The 25238-nt window shown below is 38.4% G+C and overlaps 2 protein-coding genes and 1 pseudogene across 6 annotated transcripts in view; 1 reads left to right on the forward strand and 2 right to left on the reverse strand.

Moving 5' to 3' along the window:
- LOC129459396 (zinc finger protein 737) overlaps window positions 1-2168 on the reverse strand; it is a 32732-nt gene extending 30564 nt beyond the window's left edge. For 3 of the 5 annotated variants that reach the window (XM_063616358.1, XM_063616359.1, XM_055236112.2), the window contains exon 1: window positions 2002-2167. In XM_063616358.1, coding sequence (XP_063472428.1) covers window positions 2002-2004 — 3 coding nt within the window. In that variant the 5' untranslated portion in view covers window positions 2005-2167. Of the gene's footprint in view, window positions 1-2001 lie in introns of all 5 variants that reach the window. The other 2 variants (XM_063616360.1, XM_055236113.2) reach the window with 2 other exon arrangements.
- Window positions 1-25238, forward strand: part of LOC129459394 (zinc finger protein 431-like) — a 402258-nt gene that overhangs the window by 158332 nt on the left and 218688 nt on the right.
- LOC134732303 (zinc finger protein OZF-like) overlaps window positions 1-25238 on the reverse strand; it is a 319666-nt pseudogene that overhangs the window by 118105 nt on the left and 176323 nt on the right.

The following is a 25238-nucleotide window of genomic DNA, read 5'->3' on the forward strand; positions in this document are numbered from 1 at the left end:
ACTGCACTCCAACCTGGTGACAGAGTGAGACTGTTTCAAACAAATAAATAAATAAAATAATGTAGTAAAAAATTAGTCATATGGGAACACTTCTAGAAGGTACCATGTTTCATCACATATAATTTAGCATTTAACTCAGAACTCAACAGGATATAGAACTGAGATATTCACTGTCACAAATTTCCCCTGCAAAAAGAGGAACTAATGTGTTGATGAATCTATGTAACTCATCAAGTATCTACCACATTTTCCTGTGGAAATATATTCATTGTCTACAGCCAAAATGGAAGAGAGATTTTCCCTATTTTTTTCCTTGGTAACTAGCATTCCTGGCAAACATAGTGAAACCCCATCTCTACTAAAAATACAAAAATTAGCTGGGCATGGTGTCACGTGCCCTTAGTCCCAACTACTCCAGAGGCTGAAGCAGAAGAATCGCTTGAACCTGAGAGGCGGAGGTTGCAGTGAGCCGAGATCTGACACTGCACTCCAGGTCTGGCGACACAGCGAGACTCCGCCTCAAAAAAAAAATAAAAATAAAATAATGAGGAACATGGGGTACACTTGAGGCCTTGCTTGGGACACGTGGAAAATGCCAGGGAAAATCAGTCCGCTGTGGGGTGTAAAAATAATTAAGTGGCAGGCAATTAGACTGAAGAGGCTCTAGTCTCTGGATTTCTACCTCAAAAAAAAAAAATCTAAGCTCATGTGCATTTTTTGGGAAATTACTACATTAGGGGAAACAAAATTTAGGCTTAAGCAACTATAAACTGCCAATTAAACTGTAATTACATAACCAGGAATTTTTTTTTTTTTTGAGACGGAGTCTCACTGTGTTGCCCAGGCTGGAGTGCAGTGGCACGATCTCGGCTCACCGCAACCTCCGCCTCCTGGGTTCAAGCAATTCTCTGCCTCAGCCCCCGAGTAGCTAGGATTACAGGCGCGTGCCACCAGGCCCGGCTTAGTTTTGTATTTTTAGTAGAGACAGGGTTTCAACCCATTGGCCAGGCTGGTCTTGAACTCCTGACCTCGTGATCCACCCGCCTTGGCCTCCGAAAGTGCTGGGATTACAGATGTGAGCCACCCCGCCCGGCCATAACTAGGAAATTTCTACCTTGATTGTACAAATTAAGAAACTACATAACTAAGCCTAACCAATTACTGAATTTGGTTTTCTTCATCATGCATTTTATGAATGTCTTTTCTTCAAGCCACTCCCATGGACCACAAACTACAGACTGTAGCTGGGTGCTATACAATTCTGGATTCACCCTTTGATTAAATTATTTGATATTTTTGCGGTGACTCCCATAATTTTTTTTTTTTTTTTTTAAGACAGAGTCTTCCTCTGTCACCAGGCAAGATCTCAGCTCACCGCAACCTCCACCTCCGGGGTTCAAGCGATTCTCTCATTTCTGCCTCCTGAGAAGCTGGGATTACGGACATTTGTCATCACACCCAGCTAATTTTTGCATTTTTAGTAGACATGGGGTTTCCTCATTTGGGCCAGGCTTATCTTGAAGTCCTGACTTCAAGTGATCCGCCTGCCTCGGCCTCCCAAAGTCCTGGGATTACAGGCGTGAACGACCGCGCCTGGCCCCATAAATTTTTAACAGCAGAAAACAGAAACTTTAAACCCCACGGACCAAAGCTCTTCCCATTCCTGAACCCGCACCCCGAGTCAGGATTCTCCCCTGACGACCCTCTGGTGGTCCTTGCACTTTCTAGGAGACACGGGGCGCTGCGGTTGCAGAGCTGCCCACAGAGCGCTCCAGGCCAGAGGACAGTCACTGCGCGGGGAAGACACAGGACGCCCGGGAGCCCGGCTGTCAGCGTAGCCGCCATCTTATGGCTGAATGGGACTGAGGCCGAGCTGGGCAAGAACTCAGGGTGCAGATTGTGGAGCTGACTGCGCAGAGGCCTCAGTCCCGCCACAGCCACTTCCCACCGGTTCCAACCAGCACGTCCCCCTCTCTCGGGATGTTGGACCGGCACTCTCACCATTTCTAAGCTTCCAGGGGCTCCCGGGCGTCTTAGCTGTGGATCTCCCAATACCTGCAGGACACAGGGCCACAGAGGCTGCGCCTCTAGGAGCAGAGGACACAGAGCAGTGAAGACCAGACCTGGAGCGCCGGCTGCAGTCACAGACAAAGGCCCTGCAAAACCCGGAAGCCTTCCGCTTCACTCTGGCTGCGTGCCTGATTGGACAGTTTCCAGCCCAGGGTCCCTGATTGGATAATGCTTAAATCCCCACCCCCTCAGGCCCTGAGAGACAGAAGATGTGATCAGATGCTGGGCTGAGTGAACGAAGAGTGACAGCCTAAGCAGCTGGCTTTTCAAACAGGGCTTCCTCCCTGAGCTGAGCCAGGCCCACCCCCGAGCATGGGAACATTTTATCTCTTGTTTACGCTCTCTTGTTGAATGTATACAAAAGGTGAACAGCAGTATTTTGCTGTCATATGAATAATACATAAAATTTTTGTTCAACAGAAAATCAACTTTTACTTTGGTAATAGAGTATTATCTATTAAAGCTAATTTTAGTAAAACCTTATAAATAAATCAGATTTGTCATTTTTGACCACTCCAGATTTACACATATATTTTGTAATATCTTGTAATTTTTTTAAACTATTTATATTTTATTTTTATCCACATTCTTTTTATTTTTTCAATTTGAAACAGCCTTTAAGTAATTTCCAACAGCTATAGGAGATAGAAAGAAATCATTTAGGGGCAGGCACGGATAGTTCACGCTGGTAATTCCAACACTTTGGGAGGCCAAGGTAAGCAGATCACTTGAGGTCAGGAGTTAAAGACAAGGCTAGCTAACACGGTGAAACCCCATCTCTAATAATAACTAATAATATAAATAATAATAATAACTAATAATATAAAAAGTTACCTGGGTGTGGGGGTGCACATCTGTAGTCCCAGCTACACCGGAGGCTGAGGCAGGAGAATCGCTTGAAGCCAAGAGGCGGAAGTTGTGTAACAGCCCAAGGGGTTCATTTTGCCCTTTGCCTAGACAGAGCCGATTCATCAAGACAGGGGAATTTGTGGAGGAAAAGTTACATATTAAATTTGAACTCAATTGAATGTGGGCACAAACAGTTGTCACCAAGTCCCAGAACAGGTTGTGTGAGCCCCTGAGATGTTCATCCAGCGCTGTATCCAAGAAATCTCTATTTCAATCTGTTCCTATATATTAGTTGTTGAAAAACAATAGATAATCACAAAAAAAGGTTGACCTTTTTGTGTCCCTTGAGGCAAGTCGTGAAGGGCCCTCATCACTGGGCCTTATGCCAAACGACCGTTACAAAAGAGCTAGGGTCCCAGACCACCCTGAAACTTCATGAGACCTCTCCTTGTCTGTGCACGGACAGGTGGCTGACTCTGGAGCTGTGGCTGTTGACTGCCTCTCTGGTGGTGAATCCCTCATAGTCTGGTGAGGGTAAATATATATATATTTATCTCTTTTCCCATCTCCTCTTCTTATTGCAATTTGCTTATTGTATCAAGCTGCTTATTATATTTATTTGCTTATTATATCATTTGCTTATTATATTATTACTTTATTATGTGTGCATTGCCATTTATGTGGGATAAAAGTTTTTTAACCTTAATGGTATCGTGTGTGTATCTTTGTTTCTCCCCCTCACAGAACATTTTTGTCATCACAAATAGGATTTGAAAACAAAAGTGTGCCCCTTTTTGACCAGAAGGACAGGGCTGGAGGCTCAGGGACTTCCCATATCCTGGGATGGGAACTCCCCCAGTTCTCCCTGTTGATGATTAAATGGTCCAGGGGAACTGGCCTTTGTGGGAATTGGGAATCTAAATTAGTGCAATTTAAACCTTTGATTGTGCATGAAGTGCTGCAGGGGATTCCGGTCACCAAAGGAGATGCTGACGGGATCTCCCAAAGTGGATGGTGTTTGCTTACAGCTTATGAGTTAATGTGTCAAGATAGAGGCTGATTGCTACAAGATAAATGTAAGCTGGAAAAGGAAAATGCTAATCTGACTTTCAGACTGGCCCTGGCCCAATGCCAGTCAATGTCTTGACTGATCAAGCTCAAAGCTATCAGCCTATTTCTGAAAAAAGCAGCTGTCCAGGTGGCCCAGTCAGGAGAAAACTGAAGAACTAGTCAGCCAGGGCTTGGAGCAGGTAAAAACCCAGCTCCTATTTCAAAAATGGGAAATTAATGCTAGTAAAATTCAAGGACCTGCACAAAGTGTAAAATTCCTTGGCATTTTTTGGAATGCAAAGAAATAGTCCATTTTACCAAAGGCTGAGGCTCAGCTCCAGGGTTGTGTCAGGCATAGTAAGTTCCTCTTCAAAGGGTAACTTCCTTGTTTGTTCTCAAAATCAACTTCCTTGTACCTGGCCACTCCTAGCTACCTGCTCTGTAAACATCTCTTCTCCCCAGTCGCAATCCGTAACCCACATCTCTTCCTTATTTGGAAGAAGTCCTCCTCGCTCCTAGTTACCTGCTCTGTAAACAACCTTCCTGCCAGTCTCGATTTAAAATAGCCATCGAGTTAGCTTAGATTGTGAGGTCTGACTCCAGCCAATGGCGGCAGGACACAGAAGTAGGGACTGTGTTAGGGATAAAAACTCCTTCCCTCTTTTGTATGCTGTGCTCTCACAACAGCCAGAGACATGACTGACACCCTTCTGCAGAAGTAAATTTGCCTTGCCTTGCTGAGAAATTCCTTGTTTCAGTGCTCGTTTTCTTTGGGACTCTGAGCTCTTGCTTCCAACAGTTGGGACCTTAGGCTCCAGTGGTGTGGGTTCATGAGTGGAATCTTCTAATCTGTGGGCTGCATAGTTCCATGGAAAAAGCACAGTTTCCCAGGATGGGTAGTAGGCTCACTCACCGCCTCCCTTGGCTGTGGGGCGAGGGCTCCCCAAGCCCACGTGGATGTCAGGTGGGCTGCCGCACCACACTGCTCTTCCTCTCCATGGGTCACACTAGCCACCTAGTCAGTTCTGATGAGAGAACCTGGATACCTCAGGTTATGGTGCAGGATTCACACACTATTATGGTTCTTTTCCATAAGATGCTGCTTCTAGTCAGCCATCTTGGCCCTGACCCCACCAATTTTTCTTTGAAAGTCTAATAGAATTCAGCTGTGAATCCTGCTGGTTCTGAACATTTTTTTTTGGCTGGCAATTTTTTGAAATTATTATTTCAATCTCGCTTCTTGTTATTAGTCTGTTGAGAGTTGTTGTTGTTTTTTAATCTAGAAGGGTTGTACGTTTCCAGGAATTTATTCATCTCCTTTAGGTTTTCTAATTTGTGCACATAAAGGTGTTCACAGTAGCCCTGAATGATCTTTTGTATTTCTGTGGCATCGGTTGCAATATCTTCTGTTTCATTTCTAATTGAGTTTATTTGGATCTTCTCTCTTCTTGGTTAATGCTGTTAATGGTCTATCAATTTTATTTATCTTTTCTAAGAGCCAGCTTTTCATTTCATTTATCATTTGGATTTTTTTTTGTTGTTGTTGTTGTTTCAGTTTCATTTAGCTCTGCTCTGATCTTTGTTATTTCTTTTCTTCTGCTGGGTTTCGGTTTTCTTGTTTCTCTAGTTCCTTGAGGTGTTATCTTACATTGTCAACTTATGCTCTTTCAGACTTTTTGCAGAGGAACTTGATGCTATGAACTTTCCTTTCAGCACCACTTCTGCTGTATCCCAGACATTTTGATTGGTTGTGCCATTATTAATGTTCAGTTCAAAGAATTTTTAAATTTTAATCTTGATTTCATCCAATGGTCATTCAGAAACAGATTGATCTTAAATTTAATTTTTTGTTTAATTTCCTGTATTTAATTTCTAAAATGTATTTAATTTTCATATATTTGCATGGTTTTAATGGTCCATTTAGAGTTGATTTTCAATTTTATTCCACTGCAGTCTGGGAGAGTAGTTGATATAATTTTCATTGTCTTAAATTTATTGTGACTTGTTTTGTGGCCTATCATATGTCTATCTTGAAGAATGTTCCATGTGCTGATGAATAAAATGTATATTCTGCAGTTGTTGGGTAGAATGTTCTGTAAATATTTGTCAACTCCATGTGTTCTAGGGTATAGTTTAAGTCCATTGTGTTTTTTTGTTGTTATTGTTGACTTTCTGTCTTGATGACTTGTCTAGTGCTGCCAGTAGAGTATTGAAGTTCCCATTATTATTGTGTTGCCATTTATCTCAGTTCTTAGGTCTCGTAGTAATTGCTTAATAAATTGGGAGCTCCAGTGTTAGGTGCATATATATTTAGGATTGTGATGTTTTCCTGTTGGACTAGTCCTTTTATCATTATATAATGTCCCTCTTTGTGTTTTTTATTTTTTAACTGTTTTTGCTTTAATGTCTGTTTTGTCTGATGTAAGAATGGCTACTACTGCTTGCTTTTGGGGTACATTTGCATGGAATATCTTTTTCCAACCCTTTACCTTAGGTTTATGTTAGTCCTTATGTGTTGGGTGAGTCTCTTGAAGACAGCAGATATTTTGTTGGTAAACTCTTATCCATTCTGCCATTCTGTATGTTTTAAGTGGAGCATTTAGGCCATTACATTTAACGTTAGTATTGAGGTGTGAAGGACTATTTTATTCATTTTGCCAGTAGTTTCCTGAATACCTTTTATATTGTGTTATTGTTTTATAGGCCTTGTGAGATTTATGCCCTAAGGAGGTTCTATTTCAGTGTATTTCAAGGTTTTGTTCCAAGATTTAGAACACTTTTTAGCAGTTCTTATAGTGGTGGCTTGGTAGTGGTGAATTCTCTAAGCATTTGTTTGTCTGGAAAAGACTGTATCTTTCCTTCATTTATGAAGTTTATTTGGATCTTCTCTCTGGATACAAAATTCTTCACTGGATACAAAATCTGGGCTGATACTTGTTTTGTTTAAGGAGGCTAAACATAGGACCCCAATCCCTTCTAGCTTGTAGGGATTCTGTTGAGAAATCTGCTGGTAATCTGATGTGTTTTTCTTTATAGGTTACCTGATGCTTTTGTCACACAGCCCCTAAAAATCTTTCCTTTATATTGACTTCAGATAATCTGATGACTATGTGCCTAGGTGGTGATCTTCTTGTGATGAATTTCCTTGGTGTTCTTTGAGCTTCTTGTGTTTGGATGTCTAGATCTCTAGTAAGGCCAGGACAGTTTTTCTCAATTATTTCCTCAAATAAGTTTTCCAAACTTTCAGATTTCACTTCTTCCCGGGCGACACCAATTATTCTTAGGTTAGGTTGTTTACATAATTCCAAGCTTCTGGGAGGTTTGGTTCATTTTTTAAATTCTTTTTTGTCTTTGTTAGATTGGGTTAATTCAAAAGCCTTGTCTTTGAGCTCTGGAGTTCTTTCTTTTACTTGTTTGGATCTATTGTTGTAATTTTCCGCTATATTTTGCATTTCTCTAAGTGTGCCTTTCATTTCCAGAAGTTGTAATTGTTTTTTTATTTATCCTGTATTTAAAAAAATTTTCTTTCAGTTAGTATTTATCTTTCTCTGGTACCTCTTTAAGTGGCTTAATAATGGACCTTGTGAATTCTTTTTCTGGCAATTCAGAGATTTCTTCTTGGTTTGCATCCGTTGCCAGGGAGCTAGTGTGGTCTTTCAAACGCGTTAAAAAATCCTTCCTTTGTTATGTTACCAGATTTTATTTTGATTCCTTCTCATTTGGGTTTTCTATGTCAGAGGAAAGATCTGAGGCCCAAGGGGTGCTGTTCAGAGTCTTTCGTTTCATGGGGTGTTCCCTTGATGTGGTGCTCTCCCCTTTTCCCTTGGGATGGGGCTTCTTGAGAGCCAGAGTGCAGGGATTGTTATTGCTCTTCTAGGTTTAACCACCCAGCGGAGCTACTGGGCTCTGGGCTGGTACTGGGGAGTGTCTGCAAAGAGTCCTGTGATGTGATCTGTCTTCAGGTTTCTCAGCCATGGATTCTACCACCTGCTCTGGTAGAAGCAGCACGGGAGTAAAGTGGACTCTGTGAGAGTTGTTGGTTGTAGTTCTGTTTAGTGCACTGGCTTTTTTTTTGAATGCTGGTTGTTCTAGCAGTGAAGTTGTCACATGAGACACAAAGACTGAGGAGGACTTCTGGTTAGCCAGGATGTTGCAGGTGATGGAATTAGCTGTTGTTTTCTCCTTTATTGGAGTGGGTTTTTGTTTGCTTTTTTTTTTTTTTGAGACAGAGTTTCACTCTTCTTGCCCAGGCTGGAGTGCAATGGTGTGATCTTGGCTCACCACAACCTCTGCCTCCCAGGTTCAATGGATTCTCCTGCCTCAGCCTCCCAAGTAGCTGAGATTACAGGCATGCAAGACCAGACCTGTCTAATTTTGTATTTTTAGTAGAAACCGGATGCAGTTTCTCTATGTTGGTCAGGTGGGTCTGGAACTCCTGACCTCAGGTGATCGCCTGTCTCAGCCTCCCAAAATGCTGGGATTACAGGTGTGAGCCACACCACCTGGCTGGGGTTCTTTGATGAGTTGCTATAATGGCTTGAGTTGGTTGGCCTCCAACCTGGAGGTGGGATTTTCAATACAGCATCAGCTGTGGTAGTATAGGGGGATGCAAGCTTGCCATCGGGTCACCTGGATAAGTATTCAGGTTTCTCAGGCAATGGGTGGGAACATAGAGCTCCCAAGAAAGTATGTCTTTTGTCTTCAGCTAGCAGGGTGGGTAGAGTAAGGCTATCAGGTGAGGGCAGGGTTAGACATGTCTGAGCTCAGACTCTCCTTGGGTGGGGCTTGCTGCAGCTGCTGTGGGCTTGGAAGTATGGTTCTCAGGCCAATGGAGTTATGTTCCCAGGGGGATTATGGCTGCCTCTGCTCCCTAACCCACCAACAGCACCAAGTTTATATCCAGTCGGTGAGCAGTACTGAGATCTTGTCCCAGGCTATAAGCCTCGCCATTGAGAAAGCAACCTGGGCTTTCAGGCCCCACCCCTCACCACCTGCCATGGCTTCTGTGCCCACATCTGTGCTTCCCATTCACTGTCCCCATGCCGATTTTGCCAAGAACATTGACACTAGGTCAAAATTCTTACAGAGTTTAGCTGGAAGTTTCCTTCTCCCTGTGGCCCTTCCCCAATTCCACTGGCAGCCCTTGCCAAGGACCCCTGTGTGATAAAGTCAGAAATGGCTTCCCTGAGGACCAAGAGTGCCTGTGAGGCTCTTCCCACTGCTTCTTCTGCTTTTATATTTTGCTTGCCTCTCTAAGTTCATTTCAGCCCTAGGTAAGGCTAAATCCTTCTCTGGTGATCTGGATTTTCAGGTTTTGAGTATGTGTGTTTAGAGATGAATGTTCCCCCTCTCACACTTTGGGCACTTGCTATTTTTCAGTAGTCTCGCAGAGGTTGCAGTTGCAAGCCACTTCTTTCAAAGAGTCTGTGCATTCTTTTGGTTTTCCTGGTATGTTCCTATGGTAGTTCCTGGAGCAAAAGTTCATGATGAGAGTCTCCACATGCTGTTCTGTCCATCCAAGTGGGAGATACAAGTTAGTCCTGTCTCCTGGCCACCTTTTTATTTTTTTTGCCTTCTGAGAGAGAAATATTGACTGACTCTTCATCACAGATAAAAAAAAAAAAAAAAAAAAAAAAAGATCAGTAAGCGTTCTTTCTTCATTGTTTTAAAAAGCAATCTACTTTTTCTTCAGGCCACTGATTTAATTTCTCATTTTACATTTATTTATTTATTTATTTATTTACTTATTTATTTATCTGTTTCTTATTGCCTGTGCTCACCACTAGACCAATTGCAAAAAATTCAACTACAGAAATATAAGGTAAATCTTTCATAAATGATTCTCATTAACTATAAATCCACAAAAATTTCATGTTCACATTCATCTGACTGGACTCATTTGGCCTTCTACAGAATGCTTGAAGTTTGATTAAAAATAATCTACTGATAAATATTTATTGATAGAACACTGAAAGGTGAAGCCTACTGGTGAAAATGTTGTTCCTTCATTACCAGAAATGAAGTAGATACATTTATTTCTTGACTTGCTATTATGCTTCATTAGTGTGTATTTATTTTTATCCAGTACCACGCTATTTGCTTACTGTAGGTTTTTTTTGAGACAGATTTCACTCTGTTGCCCAGGGTGGGGTGCAGTGGCTTTATCATGGCTCACTGCAGCCTCAACCTCACAGGATCCAGGGAATCCTCCCACCTCAGCATCTCAAGTAGCTGAGACTCTGGGTTTGTGCCATTACACTCTGCTAATTTTTGTATTTTTTGTAAAGATGGTGTTTTGTTATGTTGCCCAGGCTGGCCTAGAACTCCTGGGCTCAAGCAACCCACCTTGGCCTCCCATGGTGCTGGGATCACAGATGTGAGCCACTGCACCTGGCCTTACTCTAGCTATGTAATGTATTCAGAGACCAGGCAGTGTGATGCCTATAGCTTTGTTGTTTTTCCTCAATATTTCTTAGGTTATTCTGTATTGATAAAGATTTGATAATTACTTTTTAAATTCTGAGAAAAATATAATTGGAATTTTTATAAGGATTGCATTAAATCTATAGATCACTTTGGGTAGTATGGACATTTTCACAATATTAATTCTTTCAATTCATGAGCATGGTGTATTTTTCAATATTTTAGTGCGTTCAATTTATTTAATTAATGTTTTAGAGTTTGTAGTGAATAGATCTTTTACCTTTTTGAATAAATTTATTTCTATGTATTTTATTCTTTTTGATGCTTTTGTAAATGAGATTACTAATCTCAATCCCTGTCTACACATCTATTCAACTTCAACAGATTTAGAGATTAAACCAAATACATGTGAAAATGCAGGAGAGGAAAGAAACTCAAAGTTTTATAGTTTTGTAAAATACAGGTATCCAATTTAGCATCCTGTGTCATGCCTTGTGGTGCCAAGCGTTGCATTAAGCTTAAACTTAAGCTCAAATTGACTTCTTATTTGGGATAACCCAAAGATAGAGAAACTCATCATCCTTATTTTACACAGGTGGAGACTGCTGCTTAGAGAGAATAAATAAATATACAGAATCACATGGCTGGTACACGGTAAACTGGAACTTCTAGAACAATCCATTTGACCCTGAACTTGAAATGAGCTGGGCAGCTTCTTATCATCTGTCTATGAAAAGGCCAGAGATACCAGAGGGTGCCCTTTGAGCCTTTGGTGAATAGGTGAGAACTTCAAATGTTGATACTTACGAGGAAGGAGTTAGATTGACCCAACACTTGATGGAACACTTATTTTTAACTTAGTGCAGCCATAAAAGTGCTTATAACACTTGCAGCTTTGAGTTCATCAATTAAGGCAGAATTTCTATAGAGTATACTTTTCCTTATAAAATATATTTAGCCATTCATAACTCTATGTAGCTCTGTGAAATAAGTGCTTATTAGACAGATCAGGTGTTTTGGCTATGAATAAGATGAATAATTGTGTTTGTAATAAAATATATTTATAAATAATTTTGATTCTGAATATTTAAAATCCATTAACTGCTGTTTGAATACGTCTTTGTCCAAAACATATATATATACATTTTATATATGTATATATATAATACACACATATATAATTATATGTAATATAGATGGTAATATAACTGTACCTTCCGTGGCTACTATGAGCTTCATTGGTCACCAGCTCCAGGATATGGGGCATCAGGTACTCAAGAGTGGCAGCAAGAAACATAAGCATGGAAGAGTCCGGGCACTGGGCACAGCAGATCTCCCACAAGAGGTGTCCAAACATATCATGGAGAACTGCAGTTCTGCTCTTGCTAAGAAGGTGAAGTCTACTTTTATTTATTTATTTATTTTTAGATGAAGTCTCACTCTGTAGCCCAGGCTGGAGTGCAGTGGCACTATCTTGGCTCACTGCAACCTCCACCTCCCGGGTTCTAGCAATTCTCCTGCCTAAGCCTCCCAAGTAGCTTGGACTACAGGTGTGCGCCACCACACTCAGCTAATTTTTGTATTTTTAGCTGAGACGAGTTTTCACCATGTTGGTCAGGCTGGTCTAGGACTCTCAACCTCAGGTGATTCGCCTGCCTCCCAAAGTGCTGGGAATACAGGCATGAGCCACTGCACCCGGCTCACCAAGAGTTTTAAATGCCACTGGTGTCAACTTGACCATGATCAAGACTGGGCCTAGAAATGCCCATGATTAGAATCTGATCTCTCTAATGACTGAACCCTCTTTTTAAAGAAACTGTAGCTATTCAGTTGACTTTTTGTTGTGGACAAAAATGTGTCATGAATAGAATACTTTGCCCTGTCTAGAGGACACCACTACAGATTATCACACTCTAGCCAGTTCTCTTTGAATGCTTTTACAACTTTTTGTAAGGTTTAGGTCACTGAAAGACATTCACAATGTCTTGTCCAGTAGAGTGTCAATTGTTTCTTTCCTCACAGTACAATAATATGAGTCTCCCTCCATTAACATATTTGTTTAATTATTTCCAATTTATATTGCTTTTGCTGTACATTTGATTTTTTTTTTTTTTTTTGAGATGGAGTCTCTCTTTGTTACCCAGGTTAGAGTACAGTGGCACAATCTCAGCTCACTGCAACCTCCACCTCCTGGGTTCAGGTGATTCTTCTGCCTCAGCCTCCTGAGTAGCTGGGACAACAGGTGCCCACCACTACGCCTGGCTAATTTTTGTATTTTTAGTACAGACCAGGTTTCACCACATTGGTCAGGGTGGTCTCGAACTCCTGACCTTGTGATCTGCCCGCCTTGGCCTCCCAAAGTTTTGGGATTACAGGCATGAGCAACCGTGCCTGGCCATTTGACTCTTTTTTGTACTGGTTATCATATCAGCTGATTCCTCAGATGTTAAATAAATATTTTAATATGTGTTCCCATCTTTATGAGTGTCATGAATTTATAATTTTTTAAAAAATTATGTTTTAAGCACTTTTTATGTCACATTGATATGCCCAATGAAATTATCTACCAAAAGCATCCAAACTTCTATGACAGAGGATTACACAGTTGAACCTGGGTGTTTTTATTTGAATATCTAGGTGACTAAAGCTTCAGTAGAACTTTGTGGACTCTGTTTTCATTTTATTTTCAATTTTCCTTTCAGCTTATTTGGTGTTTCTGTGTTTTTCTGCTGCATTTAGAGCATATTATCTAGTCTTTATCATTGGCAACAGTGGCTTGAAGTTTTTTTTATAAAATTATGTTTATTGAGATAAAATTCACATAACATCAAATTCAATATATTAATTATTTTCAGGTTTACACTTCAGTATCTTTTTGTATATTCACAATGCTTTACAATCCTTACCACTAGGTAATTTTTGAACAGTATAATTACCCAAAAAAGAAACTCCACACCCATCAAGCAGCCACTTTCTGTTTTCCCCACCGGCCTTTGACAACAATTAATCCACTTTCTGTTTCAAAGGATTTGCCTGTTTTGGGAATTTTATATGAATGAATTCATAAAATACATGACCCTTTTGTATAGCTTTTTCCATCAAGCATAATGTCTTTAATATGTATCCATGTTGTGTCCCATATTGGTACATCATTCCCTTTTCTGGCTGAATACTATTGCCTCATATACTACATCACATTTGTCTATCTCATCCTCCATGGATAGGCATTTGCACTGCTCTCACTTTTTGGCCATAACAAATAATGTTCCTACGGACATGCATATACATGTTTTTGTGTGGACCTATTTTGATTTCAGTTGAGTATATACTCAGAAGTGGAACTGCTAAGACATGTAGTAACTCTATGTTAACCTCAGGAGGAACTACCAAAATGTTTTCCAAAACTGCTGCCTAATTTTGCCATTCCACCAGCACTGTATCAAGGTTTCAATTTCCCCACATCTTCACCCACACTGATCTGTCTTCTGAAATATACCTGTACCAGTAGGTATGAAGTGATATATCATTGCGGTTTTGACTTGCATCTTTCTAATGAATTAAGATGTTGTGCATCTTTTCATCTGCTCATTGGCCACTTGTATAGAATAAAAATCTTGGAGCCACTGGTCCAGATTATGAGTCTCAAACACATGTTAGAAACAGATTTTCGGTGCTGCACAAGAAATAGCACTCAGCAAGGCAAATTTACTTCTATAGAAGGGTTCACCTCGTAAATTAAGCAATGACAAGGGTGCACAGAACAAAGGAGGCAGGAGTTTTTATTATCTCCGGTGCAGCTTCTACCTGTGTCTTTCCCCTATTGCTTAGGTTTGGACCGCACAGTCTAAACTAGTCCCAATTGGTTAAATACTTCAAACTTTTTAGATAAGGTAATCACGTAAAGGAGGTAAGAGAGAACGGAGGTCCATTGGGGGGAACTAGAAAAGCAGCCTATTCCCTACTAAGGAAAGAATGCAGACTGGGACTTGGGTTGTAGCAAGTTCATGCATGTCTAGGCATAATTAGATAAGTTGGGGTACAGTTGATGTAAGGAATACTTTATTTTGTCATCATTCCTGCCTCCTCCATGTTGATTTCAGTAAGGAGAATAAGAGGATCTTATGGCAGAGGGTAAAAAAGGGACTTTCATTCATTCAAGAAATAATCACCTCTCATGTGGGATAGCTTAAGAGAAACAGGAGACCACAACAGGACCACATTAATGGTAGGAAAAGGGAAACCTGAGTAAAAGTGCTCACTGGCATCATAGAACAATATTTAGTAAGCTGTAGTGAATGATCAGCCTCTGGGATACTGATAGTCTACCAACAATGCTGAACTCATTCTGTTTTAATCAGCATGTCTGCACCATTCTGGTGACCCAGCTTTATAGTATTCATTACAGAAATACCATGAAGACCAGTGGGTAATGTCCTAGAATTGTACTTACTTCAAAAAGCATACCTAATTGTTTTCACATTTGAAAAACCTTAAAAACAATAAATTTATAATTAACTTCTAATTATAGAGGATTCTACTATACTATAATACAAGATTAAACTGTAAACACCTTAATATGAATATTTTTTGAATGAACGATTAGTTAGTAGACAGTTTCTTTTAGAGTCACAGGACAAAACAACTAGAGAAAACATTTGAAACAGGATAAAATTAACAAAAACCACATCTTTTCAATGGCTTGGCTAAACTAAACACCTTGAATATTGTCATCTTTTCAATGGCTTGGCGTAGTTGCCATACTTACGAAAATGGCCAGATGACGAACAAGAAACAGAAAGATCTTGGTTTTGCTCAATGATTGTTTTTGACCTTTTGAAATCTAAAATCCTGGCTAAACTATTCAAGGGGAATATTTTATAGGTGGCTTCCCAGGGTTTCCAAGTAAATGAAGGATGGATTCTCTCTCTGTCACCCAGGCTGCAGTGCAATGGTGTGTTCTCATTTCACTGCAAACTCTGCCTCCCTGGTTCATGTGATTCTCCTGCCTCAGCCTCCCAAGTAGCTGGGATAACAGGCACCCACCATTATTCCCGGATAATTTTTGTATCTTTAGTAGAGATGGGATTTCACCTTGTTAGCCAGGCTCGTCTTGAACAGCTGACCTCAGAGTGCTGTGATTACAGGCGTGAGCCACTGTGCCTGGCCAGAAGAATTTTGATAGGCAGGAAAATGCACATTATATACACATATTGCTCTACTCTGATTTATTTCAACACTGAAAAATTGAAGATTGTAAATGTAGTCTCAATTTAGAGTGAATTAAAAAAATATTTGTTTTTCAAAAAAGCAAATGGATAAAATTAATGGGTAACAGATGCCATTAGCTGCTAAAAAATAGTATGACTAAATTTAGTAAGTATTTAGAATTGTGGGAACCTTGGGGACAGAGGTTACAGTGAGCCAAGATCATGCCATTGCCCTCCAGCCTGGGCAACAAGAGCAAAACTCCGTCTCAAAAATAAAATAAAATAAAATAAAAACCAGTACCTTAAGCCAAATAACATTGTTTGACATGTGAGTAGCAACCAAACAAGTGCTATTCATGATTTCATAATAACTTTTTTTTTTTGAGAGTCTCGCTAGGTCACTCAGGCTGGAGTGCTGTGACATGATCTTGGCTCCCTGCAACCTCTAACTTTCTGGTTTAAGTGATTCTCCTGCCTCAGCCTCAGTAGCTGGGAGTACAGGTGCCCACCACCATGCCCAGCTACTTTTTTTTTTTTTTGAGAGAAGTCTCACTCTGTCATCTTGGCTGGAGTGCAGTGGCACAATCATGGCTCACTGCAATCTTGGCCTCCCAGGTTCCAGCGATTCTTCTGCCTCAGCCTCTTGAGCAGCTGGGATTACAGGCACCTGCCACCACGTCCAGCTAATTTTTTATATTTTTAGTAGAGACCGGATTTCACCATGTTGCACAGGCTGGTCTCAAACTGCTGACCTCAAGCAATCCACCGCCCTCCACCTCCCAAACTGCTGGGATTACAGGCATGAGCCATTGCGCTCGGCAATTTCTGTACTTTTAGAAGAGACAGGGTTTCACCATATTGGCCAGGCTGGTCTCGAACTCCTGACATTGTGATCCACCCACCTCGGCCTCTCAAAGTGCTGGGAATACAGGCGTGAACCACCATGCTCGGCCTGATCATTGTTAAAGTAGCAATAGCACCATGTGCTTTCCTAGGACCTGCTGGCCTGTTTTTCACTGATATAAAGTGAAGAAAGCATTGAAATATTGCTGAGAAGTGGCTGTCCTGCCAGAAAATAGCTATTCTCGGCTGTACCAACATTGACTAATAGTAAGCAGAAGTGAAGTGGATAAAAGGCAAATGTGTCTTCTCTGTATCTTTTTTCAACCATTGGCTGAAGAACAGGAGAATGCAGAAAATTAAAAAAAAAAAAATCCCTGAAAGATCATGAATAAGCTCTCTTTACCAGACAAAAAACTTCATAGGGGATTTTTTTGTGTGTCATTATTGTACTGTCTGCTTCTATGAGTTTAAATTTTTTTTTACACTTTACATAGAAATAAGATTATATGAGTCAGGCACAGTGGCTCCTGCCTGTAATCCCAACACTTTGAGAGGCCGAGGTCGGTGGATCACTTGAAGTCAGGAGTTTGAAACTAGCCTGGCCAACATGGGAAAACTCTCTCTCTACCGAAAATATAAAAATTTGCTGGGTATGGTGGCACGTGCCTGTAATCCCAGGTACTGAGGAAGCTGAGGCAGGAGAACCGCTTGAACCTGAGAGGTGGATGTTGCAGTGAGTGGAGATGGTGCCACTGCACTCCAGCCTGGGTGACAAGAGCAAAACTCCGCCTCAAAAAAAAAAAAAAAAGATTATGTTTTCTGTTTTTTTCTGTGTTGACTTATTTTACTTAGTATAATATCTTTCAGGTTCATGAAAGTTGTTGCAAATAACAAGACTGTCATATTTTTAAGGGCTGAATAGCATTGCGTACATATACCATATTTTCTTTATCCATTCACATATTGATGGACACTTAGGTTGATTTCATACCTTAGCTATTGTGAGTAATCCACTTCCTTCTATTTTGATTTTGTTTTTGTTGTTTTGTTTGAGATGGAGTCTCATTCTGTCGCCCATGCTGGAGTGCAGTGGCGTCATCTCTGCTCACTGCAAACTCTGCCTCCCAGGTTCAAGTGATACTCATGCCTAAGCCTCCTGAGTAGCTGAGGTTACAGGTATGAGCCACCACACCAGGCTAATTTTTGTAAGTTTAGTAGAGGCAGGCTTTCACCATGATCACCAGGCTGCCTTTTATTTGTTTGTATATTTCTTTCTCCTTTCCCATCTTTATTTCTAGAAGTATTTTAATTTTAATATATAAATTATGACTGTTAACCTTCATTTCTCTGTTTTTGCATACTATTATGGCTGATTAAAAAATAAGTTTTTTCAAATTTCCTGGATAAAAGTTATTACTTCATTATTAACAAAACTTCAGAAAATATAGAAATGAAAATCAACATTTATTAGTAAAACAGAAATTAGCTACTGGTAGTCATTTAATCTCTCACCCAACATGAACGCTACGTCTTTGTGTCATCTCTCCCAGTTGTATGAAAGAGGCTACTGAGCAAACTGGTCAGCATAAAATTTTGTGAAGTTTAACATATTTGTTCTGAAAATTAAGTTGATCCATTACCAGAAAAGTAGGTTTTTTGATGTGTATAATTTTACTCCATTTAAATTCTTCAGAAAAATGAAACTGACATTATATGAAAGTTTTTTTGGAAACTAAAAATGCTTAAGAAACATTTATAGAAACTTAAAAATAGTTTTAGATTCTTAGAGAACATCTTTAAAATACTTCAAGTTATCCTCTGACAATATATATATTATATAAATATATATATTATATATAATATGAAAAATATATATAATATATATTATATATACATATAATATATAATATGATATATAATATATAATATATAATATATTATATATTATATATACATATTATATATTATATATTATATATACATATAATATATAATATAATATATATTATATTCTATATTATTATATTATATATAATATATATTATATTACATATTATTATATTATATATAATATAATGTATATTATATATTATATATAATATATATTATACATTATACTACATATAATGTATATTATATATTATATATAATATACATTATATATACATATAATGTATATTATATATAATATATAATATACATTATATATACATATAATGTATATTATACATTATACATTATATATATATAATGTATATTATACATTATATATATAATGTATATTATACATTATATATACATATAATGTATAATATACATTATATATATAATGTATATTATATATTTTATATATATATTATATATATTATACATTATATATATATAATGTATATTATATATTATATATATATTATATATAATATACATTATATATACATATAATGTATATTATATATTATAATATATACATATAATGTATAGTATATATTATAATATATTATATATTATAATGTATAGTATATATTATATATTATATATACATATATTATATATATAATATATTATATATTATAAATATATAATATATTATATATATAATATGTATACATATACTATATATACATATAATATATAATATATTCTAATATATAAATGTAATATATAAAATATATTATAACATATACATATAACCTATATAATATATTATAAAATATATACATATAATATATAATATATTATAAAATACATATAATATATAATATATTATAAAATACATATATTATATATTATAAACTACATATAATATATATTATAAAATATATATAACATATATTATAAAACATATATTATATATCATAATATATAATATATAATATATTTTAAAATATATTATATATTATATATTATAAAATATATTATATATTATAAAATATAATATATATTATATAATATATATTATATGTTATATAATATATATTATATAATATATATTATATGTTATATAATATAAACTATATATATTTTATATTCTAAAATATATATTACATATTATATGTCCTAAAATATATATAATATATATTATAAAATATATAATATATTATATATTAAAAATATATAATATATTATATATTAAAAATATATAATATATTATATATTAAAAATATATAATAGATTCTATATTATATAATATGTATTATATATATTTATAATATATAATATATTTTATATTATATATTTTATAATATATTATATATTTTATATTATATATTTTATAATATATTATATATTATACATATATTTTATAATATATTATATATTATACATATATTTTATATATATTATACATATAGTTTATTATATATTATACATATATTTTATAATATATTATATATTATACATATATTTTATAATATATTATAAAATATATGTATAATATATTATACATATATTTTATAATATATATATTATACATATATTTTATCATATATATTATACATATATTTTATAATATATACATATATTTTATAATATATATTTTACATATATTTTATAATATATATTTTACATATATTTTATAATATATTATATATTATACATATATTTTATAATATATTATATATTATACATATATTTTATATACATTATACATATAGTTTATTATATATTATACATATATTTTATAATATATTATATATTATACATATATTTTATAATATATTATACATATATATTATGAAATATATGTATAATATATATTATACATATATTTTATAATATATATATTTTATAATATATATACATATATTTTATAATATATATTTTACATATATTTTATAATATATATTATACCTATATTTTATAATATATTATATATTATACCTATATTTTATAATTATTATATGTTATACATATATTTTATAATATATTATATTATTCACTACAGTGGAAACTTGTTCACTCTCACCAACTTACTCACCTCAGTGGGAAACTGTTCACTGTCAGCCACTCATTCACAACAGTGGGAACATTTTCACTGTCAACCACTCAGTCATCACACCTGTCTTTACTGCAATCTCTGAACATAAATTCTGAAGATTTCATGGACACTTATCACTTCCTCAATCAATACCCTTGTGATTTCCTACGCCTGTCTTTAATCTCTTAATCCCATAATCTTTGTAAGCTGAGGAGGATGTATGTCGCCTCAGGACCCAGTGATGATTGCATTAACTGCACAAATTGTTTGTAGAGCATGTGTGTTTGAACAATATGAAATCTGGGCACCTTGAAAAAAGAACAGGATAACAGCAATGTTCAGGGAACAAGGGAGATAACCTTAAACTCTGGCTGCCTGTGAGCCAGGCAGAACAGAGCCATATTTATCTTTTTTCAAAAGTGAATAGGAGAAATATTGCTGAATTCTTTTTCTCAGCAAGGAACATCCCTGAGAAAGAGAATGTGTCCCTAAGGGGAGGCCTCTGAAATGGCCACTTTGGGGATGGCTGTCTTTTATGGTTGTAGGTAGGGGATGAAATAAGCCCTGGTCTCCCGTAGCACTCCCAGGCTTATGAGGATGAGGAAATTCCCACCTAATAAATTTTGGTCAGAGTGGTTGTCTGCTCTCAAACCCTGTCTCCTGATGAGATGTTATCAATGACAATGTGTGCCTGAAACTTCCTTAGCAATTTTAATTTCACCCCAGTCCTGTGGTCCTGTGATCTCACCCTGCATCCATTTGCCTTGTGGTATTTTATTACCTTGTGAAGCATGGGATCTCTGTGAGCCACACCCTATTCGTACACTCCCTCCCCTTTTGAAAATCACTAATATAAACTTGCTGGTTTTATGATTCAGGGGGCATCATGGAACCTGCCAACATGTGATGTCTCCCCCAGACACTGAGCTTTAAAATGTCTCCCTTTTGTACTCTGTCCCTTTATTTCCCAAACCAGCTGACACTTAGGGAAAATAGAAAAGAACCTACATGAAATATCAGGGGCTGAATTTCCCCTGATACAGCCACTCATTCGTCATAGTGGGAACCTGTTCACTGTCACCCACTCATTCACCACAGTGGGAATCTGTTCACTGTCACCCACCCATTCAACACAGTGGGAACCTGTTCACTGTCACCCACTCATTCACAGCAGTAAAAATCTGTTCATGTCAGCCATTCAGGCACCAAAATGGGAACCTGTTTACTGGCAGACACTCATTAACCACAGTGGGAACCTGTTCACTGTCACCCACTCATTCACAGCAGTAAAAACCTGTTCATGTCAGCCACTCAGGCACCAAAATGGGAACCTGTTTACTGGCAGACACTCATTAACCACAGTGGGATCCATTTTCACTATCACCACTAATTCATCACAGTGAGAACTTGTTCACTGTCACCCACTAATTCATCAGAGTGAAAACCTGTTCATGTCACCCACTCACTCACCACAGTGGGAACCTGTTCACTGTCAGGCACTCATTTACCAGAATGGGAACGTGTTCAATTTCAACCCCTCACTCACCACAGTGAAAAACTGTTCACTGTCAGACACTCATTCATCACAGTGGGAACCTGTTCACTGTCAGCCACTCACATATCACATTGGGAACTTGTTCACTGTCACCCACTCACTCATCGCAGTGGGAACCTGTTCGTTGTCAGCCACTCATTCACCACTGTGGGAAACTGTTCACTCTCACCCACTCATTCACCACAGTGAGAACCTGTTCCCTGTCAGTGACACATTCACCACAGTGGGAACCTGTACACTGTCATGCACTCAGTCATCACAGTGGGAACCTGTTCACTGGCCCCCACTCATTCATCACAGTGGGAACCTATTCACTCTCACCTACTCATTCGCCACACTGGGAATCTATTCACTGTCACCCACTCACTCATCACATTGGTAACATGTTCACTCCCACCCTATCACCACAGTGGGAACCTGTTCACTGTCTCACACCCATTCATCACAGTGGGAACCTGTTCACTGTCACACTCTCCTTAATTATGGGAAGCTGTGTATTGTCACCCACTCATTCATAACAGTGGAAACCCTTTCACAGACACTTATTCACCACAGTGGGAGCCTGTTCACTGTCATCCACTTGTTCACCACAGTAGAAACCTGTTCACTGTCACCCACTCACTCATTACAGTGGGAACTTGTTCACTGTCAGCAGCTCATTAATCACAGTGTGTAACTGTTAACTGTCACCCACTCATTCATTAGCAGAGGAATCTGATAACTGTCACCCAGGCATTCACCACAGTAGAATCCTGTTCACTGTCACCCACTCATTCACCATAGTGGGGATCCTGTTCACTGTCACCCACTCATTCATCACAGTAGGAACCTGTTTACTGTCACCCAATCATTCACCACAGTGAGAACCTGTTCACTGTCCGTTACTCACCACAGTGGGAATCTGTTCACTGTCACTCAGTTACCACAATAAGAACCTATTCACTGTTGCCCACTCACTCATCACAGTGAGAACCTGTTCACTGATACCCACTCATTCATCACAGTGGGAACCTATTTCCTGTCACCTACTCATTCATTGCAGGAGGAATCTGTTCACAGTCACCCACTCATTCATCACAATAGGAACCTGTTCACTGTCAGTCACTCATTCACCACAGTGGGAACCTGTTTACTGTCACCTACTTGTTCACAGCAGTAGAATTTTATTCATTGTCACCCAGTGATTCATCGCAGTGGGACCCTGTTCACTGTCAGCCACTCTTTGATCACAGCGTGTACATTTTCACTTTCACTCACTCATTCATTACAGGAAGAACGTGATCACTGTCACCCATTCTTTCATGGCAGTAGAAACCTGTTCATTGTCACTCAGTCACTCATCACATTGGGAACCAGTTCTCTGTCAGCTGCACATTCACCAAGGTGGAAACCTGATCACTGTCAGCCCCTCAGTCATCACTCTGGGAACCTGTTCACTGTCAGCCACTAATTCACCACAGTCAGAAAGTGTCCACTGTCAACCATTAACTCACCACAGTGGGAACTCTTTCACTGTCACCCACTGACTCATCACAGTGGGAACCTGTTCACTCTTATCCACTCACTCACCATAGTGGGAACCTGTTCACTGTCAACCACTCATTCAGCACAATGAGAACCAGTTCTCTCTCACCCACTCCTCATCACAGTGAGAACCAGTTGTCAGCCATTCATTCAGCAAAGTGGAAACTTTTTCATCCTCACCCACGCACTCATCACAGGGGGAATCTGTTCACTGTCACACACTCAATCATCACAATGGTAACCTGTTAACTGTCACCCACTCACTCATCACAGTGGGAACGTTTTCACTATCACCCACTTAATCATCACATTAAGAACCTGTTCACTGTCACCCACTTACTCATCACAGTGGGAACCTGTTCACTATCACCCACACACTCATCACAGTGGGAACCTGTTCACTGTCACCCACACATTCATCACAGTGGGAACCTGTTCTCTGTCACCCACTCATTTACCACAGTGGGAACCTGTTGACTGTCAACCACTTATTCATCACCTTGGGAACCTGTTCACTGTCACCCACTCATTCTCCACAGTGGGAACCTGTTCACTGTCACCCACTCATTCAGCACAATGAGAACCAGTTCTCTCTCACCCACTCCTCATCACAGTGAGAACCAGTTGTCAGCCATTCATTCAGCAAAGTGGAAACTTTTTCATCCTCACCCACGCACTCATCACAGGGGGAATCTGTTCACTGTCACACACTCAATCATCACAATGGTAACCTGTTAACTGTCACCCACTCACTCATCACAGTGGGAACGTTTTCACTATCACCCACTTAATCATCACATTAAGAACCTGTTCACTGTCACCCACTTACTCATCACAGTGGGAACCTGTTCACTATCACCCACACACTCATCACAGTGGGAACCTGTTCACTGTCACCCACACATTCATCACAGTGGGAACCTGTTCTCTGTCACCCACTCATTTACCACAGTGGGAACCTGTTGACTGTCAACCACTTATTCATCACCTTGGGAACCTGTTCACTGTCACCCACTCATTCTCCACAGTGGGAACCTGTTCACTGTCACCCACACATTCATCACAGTGGAAACCTTTTCACTGTCACCCACTCACTCACCAAAGTGGGAACTTGTTCACTATCACCCACTCATTCATCACAGTTGGAACATGCTCAGAGTTACCCACTCCTTCACCACAGATGGAACCACTTCACTGTCACCCACTTGATCACCACAGTAGAAACGTGTTCACTATAAGCCACTCAGACACCAAAGTGGGAAACTGTTTACTGTCAGTCACTACTTCACCACAGTGAAAACCTCTTCACTTTTGCATACTGACTCATGACAGTGGAACCTGTTCACTCACCCACTCAGTCACCACAGTGGGAACTACTTTACTGTCACCCACACATACATCACAGTGAGAACCTGTTCACTGTGACTCACACATTCATCACAGTTTGAACCTGTTTGCTGCCCCCACTCACTCTCCACGGTGATAATCAGTTCACTGGCACCCACTCATTTACCACAGTAAGAACCTGTTCACTGTCAGCCACTCACTAATCACAGTGGGAACCTGTTCAGTGTCAGAAACTCATTCAACCCAAAAGGAACATTTTCACTGTCAGCCACTCATTCTTAAGAGTGGGAACGTATTCACTTTCACTCATTCATTCATAGTGGGTGCCAGTGAACAGTAGGAACCTGTTCATTGTCACCAAATCATTTATGCAGGAGGAACCGTTTTATTGTGA

Source organism: Symphalangus syndactylus, chromosome 13 (genome assembly GCF_028878055.3).
Source record: "Symphalangus syndactylus isolate Jambi chromosome 13, NHGRI_mSymSyn1-v2.1_pri, whole genome shotgun sequence".
In the NCBI taxonomy this organism is placed as follows: domain Eukaryota; kingdom Metazoa; phylum Chordata; class Mammalia; order Primates; family Hylobatidae; genus Symphalangus; species Symphalangus syndactylus.